Raw genomic sequence first — 20,144 nt, 5'->3', positions numbered from 1 at the left:
AGAATATGGAGAAGCCTGTCAACTGGATATCAGAGTGGGAAGCCTCCTGTTTTTAAACCTACTGTCTATGCGCATTTGATCTCTGTTGTGGGGGTCAACTACATCTGGTAAGGAGTGGTGGTGCTGGAGTGCTTTCTGGTGGTGGTTCTTCAACTCTGGAATTGTCTCTCATGTTCTCAAGTGTGGAGATATATTCTTATGGACTGTTTTCTCATTCATTTGGGACTCTTTTATAGGGTTTAGCACCACAGTTATTGTTTTATTAAATTAAATTAGAATAAGTGATATATATATCCGTCACCAAAGTGTTCTAGCCTCGCTGTGCAAGATTCCCCAAGGTAACCCAACATGCCGGTAAGGGATGTGCAGCGAATGTGTGGAAACACTCCATTACCAATTCTATACCCAAAGAGAGGGAAGGTATATTTATATCCACATCTACCACCAATAAGTAAGATGTGTTCACACCAGGTAAGCCATATAGAAAGATAGATGAAAGGGTAAGAGTGAAAGTACATTTGAGGGTAATGGGAACACCTACCCTAAGGAGTGTCCATCAAAAACAGCTACACATAGGAGGCTCCTATCCAGTGTCACTAGCGTCCTACTAAAACCATCACCAGACTTGGCCATTGTAAATCTGGGAATCGACTCAGTTCCAATGCCATACAGAAAAGTGATAACAAGCGTACTACTAGCAGCAAGACTCACGATCGCTAGACACTGGAGAGGGAACCTAGCCCCTAATATCTCAGAGACAATATCTATAGTCCAATCCATATACTCTTATGAAAAAAACGTAACTATTAGATCTGGATCCTCTGCAGCATTCATCAATGCCTGGAAAGACTGGTCGACATGGTATCCCACAGCTAATGTTAATTCTATGTTCTGATGATATTATATTGTTCTCACCACTATGAGGCTACTTTGATTTATGCTTGACTTATGTTTCACATTTTTGCTTGTTATATCTATGTATCCATCATGATACACATCTGTATGTACCAGTTGTACAGTTGCGGGATTTTGTATGTTAGAAATTGTTTTGTTTTTTTCAATAAAAAATAATTAAAAAAAAAAACAGCTACACATAGGAAACCCAGTCTTCCAATATATTGGCTAAAATTATATGTAGTAAAAAGGGAGGGACCAGTTTCAGGTTTAAAGGAACCAATCTACGAGTAAAAAGGTCTTTAGAAAGGAGATATAGTAATAGGGAGGGGGTCTATCAAATTGAACACAGAAAAAGAAAATGTGGAAGGAAATTATAAAAAAGACTTCCCTAGTGATTGTATAATACCTGCCAGAACCCACCACTTAGAACGTATATATAGAGCCCCAATAAAATGGATAGATATACACTTCTTGGGCTGTTTAAGGAGTTGAAAACACTTTTCTTTTAATCATATGGTGTATCTGTGCCTATAAAGTCCAGTTTTGTCCTAATTCAATTTCCAATATAGTTTATGGGATGTGGCACATAGCATTAAATTCTCACTTATATACACTCGTTGGTTATTATTATTATACAGGATTTATATAGCGCCAACCGTTTGAGACAGGGTTGTTGTAAGGTATGGGTTTTAGAAATAAAATGATCAAACTGCGCTAACTGGATATAGTAAATGAGCTGCTAGCACATCAACTGACATAAGTTGAATAAACCATAACACAAATAGAAGTGCAGCGCTAAAAGCATAATATAAAACGTGGTGAAAGAATAAACATGTACTGTAAATGTTCATATAAGTGAGTCCCAGGTGAAAAAAGCAAAATCTTCCAATCATTAGGTGACGTTTAGAGATGAGATGATCCCATCACCAAGGAAGACAATAAATGCGCTCACCGGAGGGTATGGACTAGTGATCGACCAATATAGTTTTTTTAATGCCGATACCGATATTTTGGTCATCGGTATCGGCCGATATCTGCCGATATTTTCGGACATGTAAAAAAAAAATTTTTTTTATTTTTCTAAAGGTACTCCTTGTGGAGGGATCTGGGGGGTCTAAAAGACCCCAAACCCCACCTCGGCACCGAAAAGCATTCAAAATGCCAAGTTTGGCTGTTTTGAATGCTGTCAGTTTTTTTAATTCGGCGCCAAGTACCCAGAAGTGATGTTATGACATCACTTCCAGGTTTTTTACATGGAGACCCAAGTCTTCTCATCAGCGGCGGTGGCAGTGGAGGTAGGGTGCCCTGGTCTCCCGGTGGGACGGGAGACCCGGGCGAGCTGCGGAAGGCGGTGTGGGGGGGGGGGGGGAACGTCCCCTCCGGCTATTTGTAATGACAGCCGAGCGGCTTCTCAGCCACATAATTTTTTCATTACAAGACAGCCGACCGTTGGCTATGGACGCCGGTACCGGGGTGATACCTCTAGCTGCAGGCATCACCACTGTACAAACACTTTCCCTAAATATCGGTAACCCCAGGGGTCCATTCCGATATATCGGGGAAAGTGCATATCAGGCCCCGATATATCGGTGTTGCTGATAATCGGTCGATCCCTAGTATGGACCCAATATACCTTATAGCAAATGGGTCATACAGGCTGGTTTCAGTGAAAATACCCAAAGGTAGCTGAATCACCCGAAGTTCCCATAAGGTGGTCCGAGCGTTGCATATATGGATGCCAGGAAGTCCCTCACGATTACATAAAAGAAATAAGCCAGACAGGGCCAACATAGTGTAAAACTGTTAAAATTTATTGCAAAAAAGGAACAGGAATACACTTACAAACATCCAGTGAAAAGAAAATGCAGTGTTAGATGGCAATACTGACGTTCCTTCAGTAGGAACGTCAGTATGGCCTGATTGTTTTCACTGGATGATTGTAAGTGTATTCCTGTTCCTTTTTTGTGATAAATTTAAACAGTTTTACACTATGTTGGCCCTGTCTGGCTTATCCCTTCTATGTAACCGTGAGGGACTTCCTGGCATCCATATATGAAACGCTCGGACCCCCTTATGGGAACTTCGGGTGATTCCGCTACCTTTGGGGATTTTCAGTGAAACCAGCCTGTATGACCCATTTGCTATAAGGTACATTGGGTCCATATCTTCCAGTGAGAGCATTTATTGTCTTCCTTGGTGGTGGGATCATCTCATCTCTAAACAATTGGAAGATTTTGCTTTTTTCACCTGGGACTCACTTATATGAACATTTACATGTTTATTCTTTCACCATGTTTTATATCATGCTTTTAGCACTGCACTTCTATTTGTGTTAAGGTATGAGTTTTACTAAGCAGCAGACATCCACATGTAGTATACACTGTATTACAGCTAACTTATTTATCTAGTGCAGTTTTGAAAATAAACCGTTTCCCCCGGAGTTTGGCTTTAAACGCTGATTTGATGAATGGCGCTTTACACTCTCTGTATACTAAAAAGGAAGTAGAAAGGAAATCTCAGTAAGTGACCTCCTGTGTTTGTTTGTTTGCAGCCTCGACAAGAAAGGAGACATCCATTATCTGCTTAAGTGGAAGGACTTGCCCTACGACCAGTGCACCTGGGAGATTGATGACATTGACATTCCAGACTACGAGAACCTCAAACAAGCTTACTGGGACCACAGGTATTGATCTTCTGCGGGGAGAGATACAGCGCTAAGCACATCGCCACTGTCCTGATTACCTAACAAGTCTGCCCCTTCACCCCATTACTAATATACAGCTGAGTTATATATTGTTGTGTACTGAGGAGGGCAGGATGTCATGTACAGTGCATACAGAAAGTATTCACAGAGCTTCACTTTTTCCACATTTTGTTATGTTACAGCCTTATTCCAAAATTGATTCAATCCATTATTTTCCTCAAAAGTCTACAAACAATCCCCCATAATGACAACATGAAAGAAGTTTGTTTGAAATCTTTGCAGATTTATTAAAAATAAAAACAAAATCCCATGTACATAAGTATTCACACCCTTTGCTCAATACTTTGGTGAAGCTCCTTTGGCACCAATTACAGCCTCAAGTCTTTTTGAGTATGATGCTACAAGCTTGGTACACCTATTTTTGGGGAGTTTCTCCCATTCTTCTTTGCAGGACCTCTCAAGCTCCATCAGGGTGGATGGGGGAGCGTTGGTGCACAGCCATTTTCAGATCTCTCCAGAGATGTTCAATCGGGTTCAAATCTGGGCTCTGGCTGGGCCACTCAAGGACATTCATAGAGTTGTCCCATAGCCACCCCTTTGTTATCTTGGCTGTGTGCTTAGGGTCGTTGTCCTGTTGGAAGATGAACCTTCGCCCCAATCTGAGGTCCAGAGCACTCTGGAGAAGGTTTTCATCAAGGATGTCTCTGTACATTGCTGCATTCATCTTTTCTTCAATCCTGACTAGTCTCCCAGTTCCTGCCGCTGAAAAACATCCCCACAGCATGATGCTGCCACCACCATGCTTCACTGTATGGATGGTATTGGTCAGGTGATGAGCGGTGCCTGGTTTCTTCCAGACATGACGCTTGCCATTCAGGCCAAAGAGTTCAATCTTTGTTTCATCAGAGCAGAGAATTTTGTTTCTCATGGTCTGAGAGTCCTTCAGGTGCCTTTTGGCAAACTCCAGGTGGGCTGTCATGTGCCTTTTACTGAGGAGTGGATTCCGTCTGGCCACTCCTCCATGCAGGCCTGATTGGTGGAGTGCTGCAGAGATGGTTGTTCTGGAAGGTTCTCCTTTCTCCACAGAGAAACACTGGAGCTCTGTCAGAGTGACCATCGGGTTCTGGGCCACCTTCCTGACTAAGGCCCTTCCCCCCGATCACTCAGTTTGGCTGGGCAGCCGGCTCTAGGAAGAGTCCTGGCTGTTCCAAACTTCTTCCATTTATGAATGATTGAGGCCACTTTGCTCATTGGGACCTTCAATGCAGCAGAAATGTTTCTGTACCCTTCCCCCGATCTGTGCCTCTATACAATCCTGTCTCTGTGGTCTACAGACAATTTCCTGGACTTCATTGCTTGGTTTGTGCTCTGACATGCACTGTTATCTGTGGCTCCTTATATAGACAGGTGTGTGCCTTTCCAAATCATGTCCAATCAACTGAATTTACCATAGGTGGACTCCAAGCAAGTTGTAGAAACATCTGAAGGATAATCATTGGGAACAGGATGCATCTGAGCTCCATTTTGAGTGTCATGGCAAAGGGTGTGAATACTTATGATCTTATGAAGATTTCAAACAAACTTCTTTCATGTTGTCATTATGGGGGATTGTTTTTAGAATTTTGAGGAAAATAATACATTTAATCCATTTTGGATTAAAGCTGTAACATAACAAAATGTGGAAAAAGTGAAGCTCCGAATACTTTCCGGATGCACTGTATAAAGGAGAACTAGTAAAAATAAGCAAGACGTTTGTAGGCTGCCATCGCTGATTGTCCTTTAGATTTCAGGGCTTCGGCACATTGAAGTTGATTTACTTAACCACTTGCCAACCGCCCGCCGCAGATATACTGTGGCAGGCTGGCTCGGCTGTGGGAACCGCCGTACCTGTATGGTGGTTCACGGGAGTACTCCTGGGGGCGCGCGCTCCCCCAGTAGCCAGCAGGGAAGCGGATTCACGGGGCCGGTGGCCGTGATTGCTGCTGGGCACCTGTGATCGCTCCCCGTGGACACAGAACGGCGGTCTGCTGTTGTAAACACAGCAGACCGTTGTTGTCTCTGGAATCATCACAGAGCCCCTGTGATCCTCCAATTTAGGATCACAGGTCTCTGTTTTGATTCCACCACCCCCCTCACAGTTAGAAAACACCATAAATGTCAGTTAGGGGTCCGATCTGTCCGCCACAGTCCCGCTAAAAATTGCAGATAACCGCTATTACTTGTATAAAAAAAAAACTCTCTGAAATGATAACAGAGCGCCTGTGATCCTTCTGTATAGGAACACATGTCTCTATGATCATTTCACAAGCCCCGCCCCATACAGTTATAATCACTCTCCTAGGCTCACATTTAACCCTTTGATCGCCCCTGAGTTAACCCCTTCCCTGCCAGTGTCATTATTACAGTAGCAGTGCAAATTTTGTTAGCACTGATTACTGTAGTAATGTCACTGGCCACCCCAAAAATGTCAGTTAGGGGTCTGATCTGTCGGACACAATGTCGCAGTCCCACCAAAAATCGCAGATCGCCGCCATTACTAGTAAAAATAAATAAATAGAAATTACATAAATCTTTCCCCTAGTTTGTAGACACAATAACTTTTGCAAAACCAATCAAAATACGCTTATTGGGATTTTTTTTTTTTTTTTACCAAAAATATGTAGCAGAATACAAATTGGCCAAAAATGATGAAAAAATTAGATTTTTATTTTTTTTTTTTTATTGATAATTTTATATAGCAGAAAGTGAAAAATATTGTTTTTTTTTTTTTTCTTTTCAGAATTGTCGCTCTATTTTTGTTTATAGCGCAAAAAAAAAAAAAAAAAAATCGCAGAGATGATCAAATACCACCAAAAGAAAGCTCTATTTGTGGGGGAAAAAGGACATCAAATTTATTTGGGTGCAGCGTCGCACGACCGCGCAATTGTCAGTTAAAGAAACGCAGTACAGAATCCCAAAAAATGGCCTGGTCATTAAGGGGGAAAATCTTCAGGTCCAGAACTGGTTAAAGTGGTTGTAAACCTCAGATATGAAATATGAACAAAGCATTAGGATCGATTAACACTTGTACTTCAAAGTTGTGTGACTTTGGAGTGCAACCTTTGATTCAACTTTGGATGGGTGCGACTTTGACCAATGATAATGGGCAACTAGTGCACAACTGTCGCATGTATAACATTCAAATGCAACGTTTGAGGGTTTACATTGCAGTCTAAGGCACTCAAGTTGCATGAAAGTCGGACCAGAGTAGTGCATAGAAACATAGAGTAGTCCATCAAGTCTGCTCCTTATTTTTTAAAACAATTGCCCTCCAGAAGAATTACTCCCTTAACCGGTTGCCGACTGCGCACAGTATATTTACTGCGGCAGTCAGCCCCGGCCAGGCAGAGTGACGTAGATCTACGTCGCTAGCCTGTCACCGGGTTTTTAGCCAATAGCGGGCGGGCGAGCGCGCGCGCGCCCACCTCGGCTCGTTCACAGAGGAGTGCGGGCGTGTGACCGGCGGACCCGATGTCCGCCGGTCACACTACGATCGTCGGTAGAGTGGGAGAAAGGCAGGCGGCTTATGTAAACAAGCCACCTGTCATTCTCCCCTGTGTAAAAATGGAGATCAGACGGTTCTACTATGTAGGACCGTTGATCTCTGTTTTTACACTAGTAGCCATGTCCAATCACAGTTAGAAACACGCCCCTAGGACACACTTAACCCCCCCTCTCCAATACAGTTAACCCCTTCCCTGCCAGTGTCATTTTTACAGTAACAGTGCATATGTATAGCACTGATTACTGCAGTAATGTCACTGGTACCCCCAAAAGTGTCAAAAATGTCAGTTAGGGGTCCGATCTGTCCGCCGCAATGTTGCAGTACCGCAAAAAAAATCGCAGATCGCCGCCATTACAAAAAACACCAAAAAATCTTTCCCTTTGTTAGTAAACACGATAACTTTTGCGCAAACCAATCAAAATACGCTTTTTGCAATTTTTTTTTTACCAAACATATGTAGCATAAAACAAATTGGCCGAAAATGTTAAAAAATTTTGATTTTTACATTTTTTTGGGGGGGAATTTCATATAAAAAAAATTTGAAAAATATTGTTATTTTTGCAAAATTTACGCTCTTTTTTTGTTTATAGCGCATGATCAAAAAATCGCACAGGTGATCAAATACCACCAAAAGAAAGCTCTGTTTCTGGGAAAAAAAGGACGTGAAATTCGTTTAGATACAGCATTGCACGACCGCGCAATTGTCTGTTAAAGTCACGCAGTAAAAAATCGCAAAAAAAACCCTGGTCAGGAAGGGGGTAAAATCTTCCGGGGCTTAAGTGGTTAATGACCAGGCCATTTTTGTGATACGGCACTGCCTTACTTTAACGGACAACTGCGCAGACATGCGACGCTGTACCAAAATAAATTGAGGTCTTTTTTTCCCCACTAACAGAGCTTTCTTTTGGTGGTATTTGATCACCCCTCCGGGTTTTTTTTTTTTTTGTGCTAAAAACAAAAAATGGCAGTCAGTTTTTAAATAAAAACAATATTTTTTACTTTCTGCTATAAAACATATTCAGTAAAAAAAATCTAATTTCTTGATCAATTTTAGACCAATTTATAAATTTAAAAATCAATTTATTTTTATTATTTTAGGCTAATTTGTATTCTGCTACATATTTTTGGTAAAAAAAAATCCCAATAAGAGAGTATATTGATTGGTTTGCGCAAAAGAAATAGCATCTACAAATTATGGGATATTGTTAACAAATTTTAATTTTTTTACTAGTAATGACGTCGATCGGCGACTTATAGCAGGACTGTGATATTGTGGTGGACAATCTGACACCAACTGACACTTTTTGGGAACCAGTTACACTAATACAGTGATCAGTGCTAAAATTATGCACTGTCACAGTACTAATGACACTGGCTGGAAAGGGGTTAACATTAGGGGTGAACAAAGGATTAACTGTGTGTCTAGCCTGTGCTTTCTCACTGTGGGGGAGATGCTTTTACTAGAGGAAGGCATTGATCCATGTTCCTGCTTTGCAGAGACACAGAATCCACGTCTTCCCTACTGACAGAACAGCAATCTGCCTTGTTTACATCGCCGTTCTGCCTCTGTACTGTACAATCAGCGGGTGCTGGCGGACATCGAGTCTGCAGTACCCACCGCTGGGCTCCCGCTGTGAGTAATCACAGCGGGAGCGGGTCGCCGGCGATGCCCGTGCGTGCCCCAGACCCAGAATTTTTTAGATCACGTACTGGGTACATGATCTGGCACAGAGCGGCCACCCTGCCGCAGTATATCTGCAGTCGGGAAGTGGTTAATTTAACTTTTTTGTTTGAGTATAGATCTATGTTTGTCCCAAGCATGTTTAAAGGCATTTATTGTTTTATTCTATCTTTTCATGTGACAACACTGAAGAAATGACACTTTGCTACAATGTAAAGTAGTGAGTGTACAGCTTGTATAACAGTGTAAATTTACTGTCCCCTCAAAATAACTCAACACACAGCCATTAATGTCTAAACCGCTGGCAACAAAAGTGAGTACACCCTAAGTGAAAATGTCCAAATTGGGCCCAAAGTGTGAATATTTTGTGTGCCCGCCATTATTTCCCAGCACTGCCTTAACCCTCTTGGGCATGGAGATCACCAGAGCTTCACAGGTTGCCACTGGACTCCTCTTCCTCTCCTCCATGATGACATCACGGAGCTGGTGGATGTTAGAGACCTTGCGCTCCTCCACCTTCTGTTTGAGGATGCCCCAAAGATCCTCAATAGGGTTTAGGTCTGGAGACATGCTTGGCCAGTCCATCACCTTTACCCTCAGCTTCTTTAGCAAGGCAGTGGTCATCTTGGAGGTGTTTGGGGTTGTTATGTTGGAATTCTGCCCTGCGGCCCAGTCTCCGAAGGGAGGGGATCATGCTCTGCTTCAGTATGTCACAGTACATGTTGGCATTCATGGTTCCCTCAATGAACTGTAGCTCCCCAGTGCTGGCAGCACTCATGCAGCCCCAGACCAGGACACTCCCACCACCATGCTTGACTGTAGGAAGACACACTTGTCTTTGTACTCCTCACCTGGTTGCCGCCACACACGCTTGACACCATCTGAACCAAATAAGTTTATCTTGGTCTCATCAGACCACAGGACATGGTTCCAGTAATCCATTTCCTTAGTCTGCTTGTCTTCAGCAAACTGTTTTGCACATGCACTCAACTTCTTTGGTTGACCATGGTGAGGCCTGTTCTGAGTGGAACTTGTCCTGTTAAACCGCTGTATGGTCTTGGCCACCGTGCTGGAGCTCAGTTTCAGGGTCTTGGCAATCTTCTTATAGCCTAGGCCATCGTTATGTAGAGCAACAATTCTTGTTTTCAGATCCTCAGAGGGTTCTTTGCCATGAGGTGCCATGTTGAACTTCCAGTGACCAGTATGAGAGAGTGAGAGCGATGACACCAAATTTAACACACCTGCTCCCCATTCACACCTGAGACCTTGTAACACTAACGAGTCACATGACACCGGGGGAGGGAAAATGGCTAATTGGGCCCAATTTGGATATTGTCACTTAGGGGTGTACTCACTTTTGTTGCCAGCGGTTTAGACATTAATGGCTGTGTGTTGAGTTATTTTGAGGGGACAGTAAATTTACACTGTTATACAAGCTGTACACTCACTACTTTACATTGTAGCAAAGTGTCATTTCTTCAGTGTTGTCACATGAAAAGATAGAATAAAATATTTACAAAAATGTGAGGGGTGTACTCACTTTTGTGAGATACTGTATATCAATGGTTATCACTGGAAAATTTTGGGTACGACTTGTCATGGGACTTCGATGTCCAAAGTTGGATGACAAGTCGCACAAGGGTGAATGGAGACTAAGGCAGGCCATAAATTGTGCAAATTTCTTTCCTTCAATCACAGGTTTGCTGGAGAGCAATTTGCACGATTTCCTTATAAACATCAGCAGTTCTGACAGAGGAATCCCTTGTGCCGAACCATTGTCTGCTCCTGGTGGGGGAATTGGTGGGGGAATCTGCCCTCACCAGGAGAGTGGGCACCCTGACCGGTCTGCGGGTACACAGCCCCATAAACAACAAACTGAGATGCCCATTTTTCTGCTTTAACCACTTGCCGACCGCCGCACGACTATTTACGTCGGCAGTCAGCCCCTCACAGGCAAAGCGACGTAGGGCTACATCACTAGTCTGAGAGGCTCTGGGGAGCGAGCGCGCGCCGCCGGAGGCGCGTTCCCGCTCCCACGCGGTCACGGGACCCCCCCCCGCGCGTGTGCCCGGCAGACCCGATGTCCGCCGGTCACTCACGATCGTCCGTTAAAGCGGGAGAAAGGCGGCGGCTGATGTAAACAAAGCCGCCTGTCATTCTCCCTGTGTAGAAACAGTGATCATATGGTTCTACTATGTAGGACCGTTGATCTCTGTTCTTACATCACAGTTGTAAGAATCACAGTTAGAATCACGCCCCTAGGGACACACATAACCCCTCCCTCTCAAAAAAGTTAACCCCTTCACTGCCAGTGTCATTTTACAGTAACAGTGCATATATATAGCACTGATCACTGTAGTAATGTCACCGGTACCCCCAAAAGTGTCAAAAATGTCAGTCAAGGGTCCGATCTGTCCACCGCAATGTCGCAGTACCGCAAAAAAAAACGCAGATCGCCGCCATTACGTGTTAAAAAAAAACACAACAAAAATGACAAAAATCTTTCCCGTAGTTAGTAAACGCGATAACTTTTGCGCAAACCAATCAAAATACGCTTTTTGCTATTTTTTTTTACCAAACATATGGTAAAAAAAATTGCCCCAAAATGTTAAAAAATATTGTTTTTTGCTAAATTTGCGCTCTTTTTTTGTTTATAGCGCAAAAAGTAAAAATCGCACAGGTGATCAATCACCACCAAAAGAAAGCTCTGTTTGTGGGAAAAAAGGACGTGAAATTCGTTTAGGTACAGCGTCGCACGACCGCGCAATTGTCCGTTAAATTCACGCAGTGCCGAATCGCAAAATACCCCCTGGTCAGGAAGGGGGCAAAATCTTCCGGGGCTTAAGTGGTTAAGCACATCAGCTTATCAACTTCAGGGACAACATGTTCACTGTGGTTATCACAGCAACAGCAGAATAAATTCAAAAATTAAACTGGATTTCTCACCACTGCATCCTCCCCTCCTATGTGATAACTCAGCTTTACACTCTATCATCTTGTTTACACCATCTGAAATTTGAGAACAGGCTGACAACTGTGTGCAGTCTACTAGTAGAAAAAGAGGGAGCGCCCGATATCCAATGAAATGCAAGTCGAGAGGTGGATTAGTGGTTGTTTATTGAAAGTAGCAACAAGTGATCAGGCCAGTGCGTTTCAGGGGAAAAAGACTCCTCCCCCCTCAGGGCTGCTGCTGTTTGCTGATGTTGAATGGGGAAGGATCCCAAACGAGGGTGTCTGTGACACCGGGATCGATCGGAATTATCTGTGTCCGCTGTGTTTGCATCTGCAGCTGTGTGCAGTTTGGGATAGGATTTGTCGTGTCTCTTAGTACCTCTCAGACTTTTTGCCCATTACAGTTGCTAATTATTGCTGCTGCTTTTTGCTGGCTCGGCTGGTGTCAGGGACCAGTTAGTGTCATTGTTTTAATTGGATTCTGCAGAAGGTTTACAAGTGTCTGTCATGCATTATCTGTTACAGGGATTTGATGCTGGGAGAAGAAGCGAGAGCTCCGGCCAAATTTAGGAACAGCAGAAAACTGAAGGATGAAAAAGACAAACCTCCACTGACACCTATAGTTGACGTAAGTGATAACGCCCCTCGTGAATACAGTGCCTGCGCTAGGACCCAGAATATTTCTTACTTGGGACAGTGGTCTCCAAACTGTGGCTCGGGAGCCGGATGTGGTCCTTTGCTTGCCTTTATCTGGCCCTTGGGGCACCATTCCTCCCACTGATATGAGATATTATTCTGCCTACTGACACCAACAATGGAGCATCATTTCTCCCACTGACACCAACAGTCGGCCACCATTTCTCCCACTGACACCAACAGTCGGCCACCATTTCTCCCACTGACAGCAACAGTCGGGCACCATTTCTCCCACTGACACCAACAATAGGGCATCATCTCTCCCGCTGACACCAACAATGGAGCACAATTTCTCCCACTGACACCAACAATAGGGCACCATTTCTCTCACTGACACCAACAATGGAGCACCATTTCTCCCACTGACACCAACAATGGAGCACCATTTCTCCCACTGACACCCACAACAATGCACAATTTCGCCCAATGATACCAACAATGGGACTCCGTTTCTCCCACTGACACCAACAATAAGGCACCATTTCTCCCACTGACACCAACAATAAGGCACCATTTCTCCCACTGACACCAACAATGGAGCACCATTTCTCCCACTGACACCCACAACAATGCACAATTTCGCCCAATGATACCAACAATGGGACTCCGTTTCTCCCACTGACACCAACAATAAGGCACCATTTCTCCCACTAACACCAACAATAAGGCACCATTTCTCCCACTGACACCAACAATGGAGCACCATTTCTCCCACTGACACCCACAACAATGCACAATTTCGCCCAATGATACCAACAATGGGACACCGTTTCTCCCACTGACACCAACAATAAGGCACCATTTCTCCCACTGACACCAACAATAAGGCACCATTTCTCCCACTGACACCAACAATGGAGCACCATTTCTCCCACTGACACCCACAACAATGCACAATTTCGCCCATTGATACCAACAATGGGACACCATTTCTCCCAATGACACCAACAATGGGGCACCATTTCTCCCACTGACACCAACAATGAGGCACTATTTCGCCCAATGATACCAACAATGGGGCACCATTTCTCCCAATGATACCAACAATGGGGCACCATTTCTCCCAATGATACCCACAATGGGACACCATTTCTCCCAATGATACCAACAATGGGGCACCATTTCTCCCAATGATATCAACAATGGGGCACCATTTCTCCCAATGATACCAACAATGGGGCACCATTTCTCCCAATGATACCCACAATGGGGCACCATTTCTCCCAATGATATCCACAATGGGTCACCATTTCTCCCAATGATACCCACAATGGGGCACCATTTCTCCCAATGATACCAACAATGGGTCACCATTTCTCCCAATGATATCCACAATGGGTCACCATTTCTCCCAATGATACCCACAATGGGTCACCATTTCTCCCAATGATACCCACAATGGGTCACCATTTCTCCCAATGATACCAACAATGGGTCACCATTTCTCCCAATGATACCAACAATGGGTCACCATTTCTCCCAATGATACCAACAATGGGTCACCATTTCTCCCAATGATACCAACAATGGGTCACCATTTCTCCCAATGATACCAACAATGGGTCACCATTTCTCCCAATGATACAATCAATGAGGCACCATTTCTCCCACTGAAACCCACAATATGGCAACATTTCTCCCACTGACACCAACAACAGTGCACCATTGCTCCCAGTGACATTAACAAAGGAGCACCATTTCTCCCAATGATACCAATAACGGGGCACTATTTATTCCTTTGATACCAATGATGCAGCACTCTACCTCCCCCTAATAGCAAATGTGACAATGTTTACTCCTACTGATGACAGGAATATTTCCACTCCCGCTATCCACACTCTGCCCCCCCCTAAAATCTGAAGGATAATAAACTGGCCCTTTGTTTAGAAAGTTCGGGGACCCCTAATGTAGATGAAGTGAGCTCCACTGTGGCAGCCAATGGCCCAGAGATTGCAGTTGTTACAGATGCCTTTGGGTGACTGTTTCTCTTTAAAAAGAAAAGTCTGGTAGTTAGTTTACCTATCCTTGGCTTCAGTAGCACTCCTGTGCTTGAATAGCTGCATTGTAGGGCAGGGGAGACAATTGAGGCCTAATATACCCCCAATGTCTCCATAAAGAGTACCTGTCACCTGCCTATGCTACTATATGGGGGCTTGTTAGCCCCCTTGTGATAACAATAAAGTAAAAAAAAAAAAGTGTGGGGAAAAAGGAAGAATTATATAAAATATATAAAAATAATTCAAACTGTTTTTTGAAGCCCCCCTGTACACGACCCCATATACAGTTGTGCTCATAAGTTTACACACCCTGGCAGGATTTATGATTTCTTGGCAATTTTTCAGAGAATATGAATGATGACACAAAAACTTTTCTTTCACTCATGATTAGTGTTTGGCTGAAGCCATTTCTTATCAATCAACTGTGTTTACTCTTTTTATATCATAATGACAACAACAGAAACTATCCTGATCAAAAGTTTACATACCCCGGTGATTTTGGCCTGATAACATGCACACACGTTGACACAAAGGGGTTTGAATGGCTATTAAAGGTAACCATCCTCACCTGTGATCTGTTTGCTTGTAATTAGTGTGTGTATAAAAGGTCAATGAGTTTCTGGACTCCTGACAGACCCTTGCATCTTTCATCCAGTGCTGCACTGACCTTTCTGGATTCTGAGTCATGGGAAAAGCAAAAGAATTGTCAAAGTATCTGGGGGAGAAGGTAGTTGAACTGTATAAAACAGGAAAGGGATAAAAAAAGATATCCAAGGAATTGAGAGTGTTCAAACTCTAATCATGAAGTGGAAAATGAGGAGTTCTGGTGAAACCAAACCACGGTCAGGAAGACCAACTAATTGTTCAGCCACAACTGCCAGGAAAATTGTTCCGGATGCAAAGAAAACCCCACAAATAACTTCAGGTGAAATACAGGACTCTCTGAAAACATGTGGTGTGACTGTTTCAAGATCCTCAATAAGGAGGCACTTGAAGAAAGATAATAAATAAAACCAGCCGCGCTTGGTCACACCCAGGATACAAAGATAAAGTTGAATCACGAAGGCTGCCAGTACATAAAAATAAGATCAGAAAATATAAATACAAAGTACAGCGCCAACATAAAAAACACAATCGCTGGGAATTTCAGTGTAATGGAAAGTCCAACAAATGCAGATAATAAAGGTCCAAGGTTGAAGGTTATAGTCCAGCACCACAGAATGAAAACAATGAAGCTGGAAAAATGATGATAAAATGATCACCGCGTGCACCAAATGGAAGGGGTGTCTGCTTACCAGAACCTCATGACCCCCGATTAGGGTGGGTCAAATGAGCATGTAGTGAAGATATCCAATGGGTTCCTCTGGGATAGATGGAACCAATCCAATGGGAACCCCCCCTGAAGCAGGCAAGCCTCCAATATTCAAACAGAACAGTGCAGTAGTGACAGCACATTGATTTGGATGGACTTGTGAGTTGCCAATTTTATGTATTTACCCATTAAAGATTTGGTTACTATGCCATTGGAGTTTTCCTCTTTATTTTGAGGTATATGGTATACCAAGGCTGTGTTTTTTATGTTGGAGCTGTACTTGAAGAAAGATGGCTGCATGGACGAGTCACCAGAAGAAAACCATTACTACGCAAATGCCACAAAGGATCCCGCTTACAATACGCCAAACAGCACAGAGACAACCCTCAAACCTCCTGCCACAAAGTCATTTGGAGCGATGAGACCAAAATGTATTTTTTTGGCCACAACCATAAGCGCTACATTTGGAATCAACAAGGCCTATGATGAAAGGTCCACCATTCCTACTGTGAAACACGGTGGTGGATAGCTGATGTTTTGGGGATATGTGAGCTACAAAGGCACAGGAAATTTGGTCAGAATTGATTGCAAGATGAATGCAGTATGTTATAAAAAATACTGGAGGAAATTTTGCAGTCATCATTACGGAAGCTGCGCATGGGACGTACTTGGACATTCCAACATGACAATGATCCTAAACACAAGGCCAAGTCCACCTGTCATTGGCTACAGCAGAATAAAGTGAAGGTTCTGGAGTGGCCATCTCAGTCTCCTGACCTCAGGGGAGGGCTGGCAGCCTTAGGTCTGGGGGGCAAGTCCAGTCAAGTGGCCCATTGAACCATCGAATCAGCTTACCATGCATGCCCACCTGGTTTTGGACTTGCAGCTGTATACAGTGTCTGGCCCCTACATTAATCCAGCCCTGAGTGAGGCCTTTTTATCAGTTTTTACCACTTTTCAGAGTGGCCCGGGGGGCAATTGCCACCCTGCCCCCCTTGCCAGTCCTCCCCTGCCTGACCTCAATATCATTGAGCCACTCTGGGGAGATCCCAAACGTGCCGTTCATAGAAGACAGACCAAGAATTTACAGGAACTGGAAGAAGAATGGTAAGCTTTACCATCTGAGAAGATAAAGAGCCTCATCCACAAACACCACAAAATACTTCAAGCTGTCATTGATGTTAAAGGGGGCAATACACGGTATTAGGAACTGGGGTGTGTAAACTTTTGATCAGGGTCATTTGGGGAGTTTCTGTTGTCATTATGATATAAAAAGAGTAAACACAGTTGATTGATAATAAATGGCTTCAGCCAAACACTAACCATGAGTGAAAGAAAAGTTTTTGTGTTATCTTTCATATTCTCTGAAAAATTGCCAAGAAATCATAAATTCTGCCAGGGTGTGTAAACTTATGAGCACAAGTGTGAAAAGCACAGCGTTGGGCAATGCAGGTGTATGTAAACCTCAATTGCACCAGACGTGTGAGGTACCGACGCAAAAGTTGCAATAATTCTAGGGCCATCATTTACAGTTACCTCTGCACTGATAGCCTGTAAAGGATTGTAAAGAATTTTAGGTTCCATAGGCGGAGATGTACTAAAACTAAAGAACCCGGTGCAGCTGCGCACGGTAACCAATCCGCTTCTAACTTCAGCTTATTCAAAAAAACTGACAATAAAACCTATAAGCTGATTGGTTACTATGCAGAGCTGCACCAGATTCTGTATGCACCAATTTTAGTAAATCTCTCCCATAGTTTTTGCGATTCCACAGGTGTGTGTGGTTTTTTAAAGTGTAACTAAAGGCAAAACTTTTTTTTAGTTTTGTATGGAATTGGGAGGGATTAGAACCCTCTCTGCTTGTCCTAGTTACCATTTTTATTTAAAGTGAAAGTAAAATGGGGACACTAGTTCTGGTGACCTTTGGGGTCCCCAAGGAATTCCTTTAACCACTTAAGGACCAGGCCTATTTCTGACACTTACAAGTTAAAATCAGTATCTTTTGCTAGAAAATTACTTAGAACCCCCAAACATTATATATATATATATATATTTTTTTTTTTTAGCAAAGACTCTGGAGAATAAAATGGCGGTCGTTGCAATATTTTTGTCATGCAGTATTTGCACAGCGGTCTTTCAAACACCATTTTTTTTTGGAAAAAAGAAGTTTCACTGAATTTAAAAAGAACTAAACAGTAAAGTTAGCCCGATTGTTTTGTCTACTGTGAAAGATGATGTCACTTCAATTAAATAGATACCTAAGATGTTACAGTTTAAAATTGCTCACACTCGTGGTATGGAGACCAACTACGGTACTTAAAAATCTCCATAGGCGACGCTTTAAAATTTGTTAGCGGTTACCAGTTTAGAGTTACAGAGGAGGTCTTTTTTTAGAATTCTTGCTCTTGCTCTGACGATCGTGGTGATACCTCACATGTGTTATTTGAACACCGTTTTCATTTGCGGGTGCGACTTATGTATGCAATTTCTTTCATGCGCGAGCTCACTGGGACGGGGGTGCTTTAGCCCCCGTTCACACTGGGGCGACCTGTCAGGCGACCTGGTCGCCTGACAGGTCGCCGTAGGTTGCCTGCCATAGAGAAGCTGTGGACCCGTTCTAATAGGAGCGACACAAGTCGCTCCGACTTAAAAAAAGGGTCCGGAGCTTCTTTGGGACGACCTGGAGCGACCTGCATTGACTTCAATGTTATGAAGTCCGTGCCGGCCGCTCCGAGGTCGCGGTGCGAGCAGCGCGCCGCGACCTATGAGGTCGCCCCGGGAAGTCGGATCGCCCCAGTGTGAACGGGGCCTAAAATTTTTTTTTTTTTTTCCTATTTATTACATTTTTTTTTCAACACTGTTTTTAAAAATAAAAATCTGATGACTTTTTTGCTGTAACAAGGAATGTAAACCTTGCTTGTGACAGTAATATGCAGTGACAGGTACTCTTTATGGAGGGATCGGGGGGAATGTGACAGTAATAGCAGTGACAGGTACTCTTTATGGAGGGATCGGGGGGGAATGTGACAGTAATAGCAGTGACAAGTACTCTTTATGGAGGGATCGGGGGGAATGTGACAGTAATAGGAGTGACAGGTACTCTTTATGGAGGGATCGGGGGGAATGTGACAGTAATAGCAGTGACAGGTACTCTTTATGGAGGGATCGGGGGGAATGTGACAGTAATAGGCAGTGACAGGTACTCTTTATGGAGGGATCGGGGGGAATGTGACAGTAATAGGCAGTGACAGGTACTCTTTATGGAGGGATCGGGGGGAATGTGACAGTAATAGGCAGTGACAGGTACTCTTTATGGAGGGATCGGGGGAATGTGACAGTAATAGGCAGTGACAGGTACTCTTTATGGAGGGATTGGGGGGGAATGTGACAGTAATAGCAGTGACAGGTACTCTTTATGGAGGGATCGGGGGGAATGTGACAGTAATAGGCAGTGACAGGTACTCTTTATGGAGAGATCGGGGGGAATGTGACAGTAATAGGCAGTGACAGGTACTCTTTATGGAGGGATCGGGGGGGGGAATGTGACAGTAATAGGAGTGACAGGTACTCTTTATGGAGGGATCGGGGGGAATGTGACAGTAATAGCAGTGACAGGTACTCTTTATGGAGGGATCGGGGGAATGTGACAGTAATAGGCAGTGACAGGTACTCTTTATGGAGGGATCGGGGGGGAATGTGACAGTAATAGGCAGTGACAGGTACTCTTTATGGAGGGATCGGGGGGTCTAAAAGACCCCACACAAGAGAGAGAGGAGAGCAGCGCCATCTAAGTGCAGTATAAAAGATGCGTTTAATCACAACAGACAAATTCAAACTCAGAAAATGGGCATGATAAACCGGCATGTAAAGGGTTCATCCACCCCAGTGGGAGGACAAGTAGTGAGGATCCGGGGAATCTCCACTTGTTCCGGCTGTGCTGGTGGTTCCCCGCACTTCCGGGTACGTGGTGTCCCTCAGAGAAGAGTCGCTAACTTCACTTCCCGGTAGAAGGTGGAGTGGGAGGTGCGCACGTTCGAAGTATGTGTGCTTCTGCCTCAGGCAACGAGACCCCACACCCCTCCACTGCACTTCAAAGTATTCAAAATGGCGAAATCTGTATTTTTGAGTACTGACAGTTTTTTTTTACATCGGCGCCATTGGCAGCCAAGTAAACTGGAAGTGACATCGCTTCCAGGTTACGGGATCAGAGACCCGATTGAAGCCAAATCCGGCATTGTTCGGGACTCCAATCAGCCAGCGGACATGCCGGCTGGTTGCTCGGTCTCCCGGTGGGATGGGAGTACCGGGCAGAGCCGCGGAAGGCGATGGGAGGGGGAGGGCTAACATCACCTTCCGCTCGC

At 44.0% G+C, this 20,144-nt stretch overlaps 1 protein-coding gene across 9 annotated transcripts in view; it reads left to right on the top strand.

Annotated features, from left to right (window-relative positions):
- The window catches only part of CHD5 (chromodomain helicase DNA binding protein 5), a 409,378-nt gene that overhangs the window by 252,511 nt on the left and 136,723 nt on the right, over positions 1-20,144 (top strand). For all 9 annotated transcript variants that reach the window (XM_082273263.1, XM_082273262.1, XM_082273261.1 and 6 more), the window contains exons 12-13: positions 3,449-3,580; positions 12,304-12,406. In XM_082273263.1, coding sequence (XP_082129389.1) covers positions 3,449-3,580; positions 12,304-12,406 — 235 coding nt within the window. The remainder of the gene's footprint in view (positions 1-3,448; positions 3,581-12,303; positions 12,407-20,144) is intronic.

This window comes from Pelophylax lessonae (genome assembly GCF_965119305.1).
Source record: "Pelophylax lessonae genome assembly, chromosome: 12".
Taxonomy (NCBI): Eukaryota; Metazoa; Chordata; class Amphibia; order Anura; family Ranidae; genus Pelophylax; species Pelophylax lessonae.
This window is presented reverse-complemented; position numbering and strand designations above follow the sequence as displayed.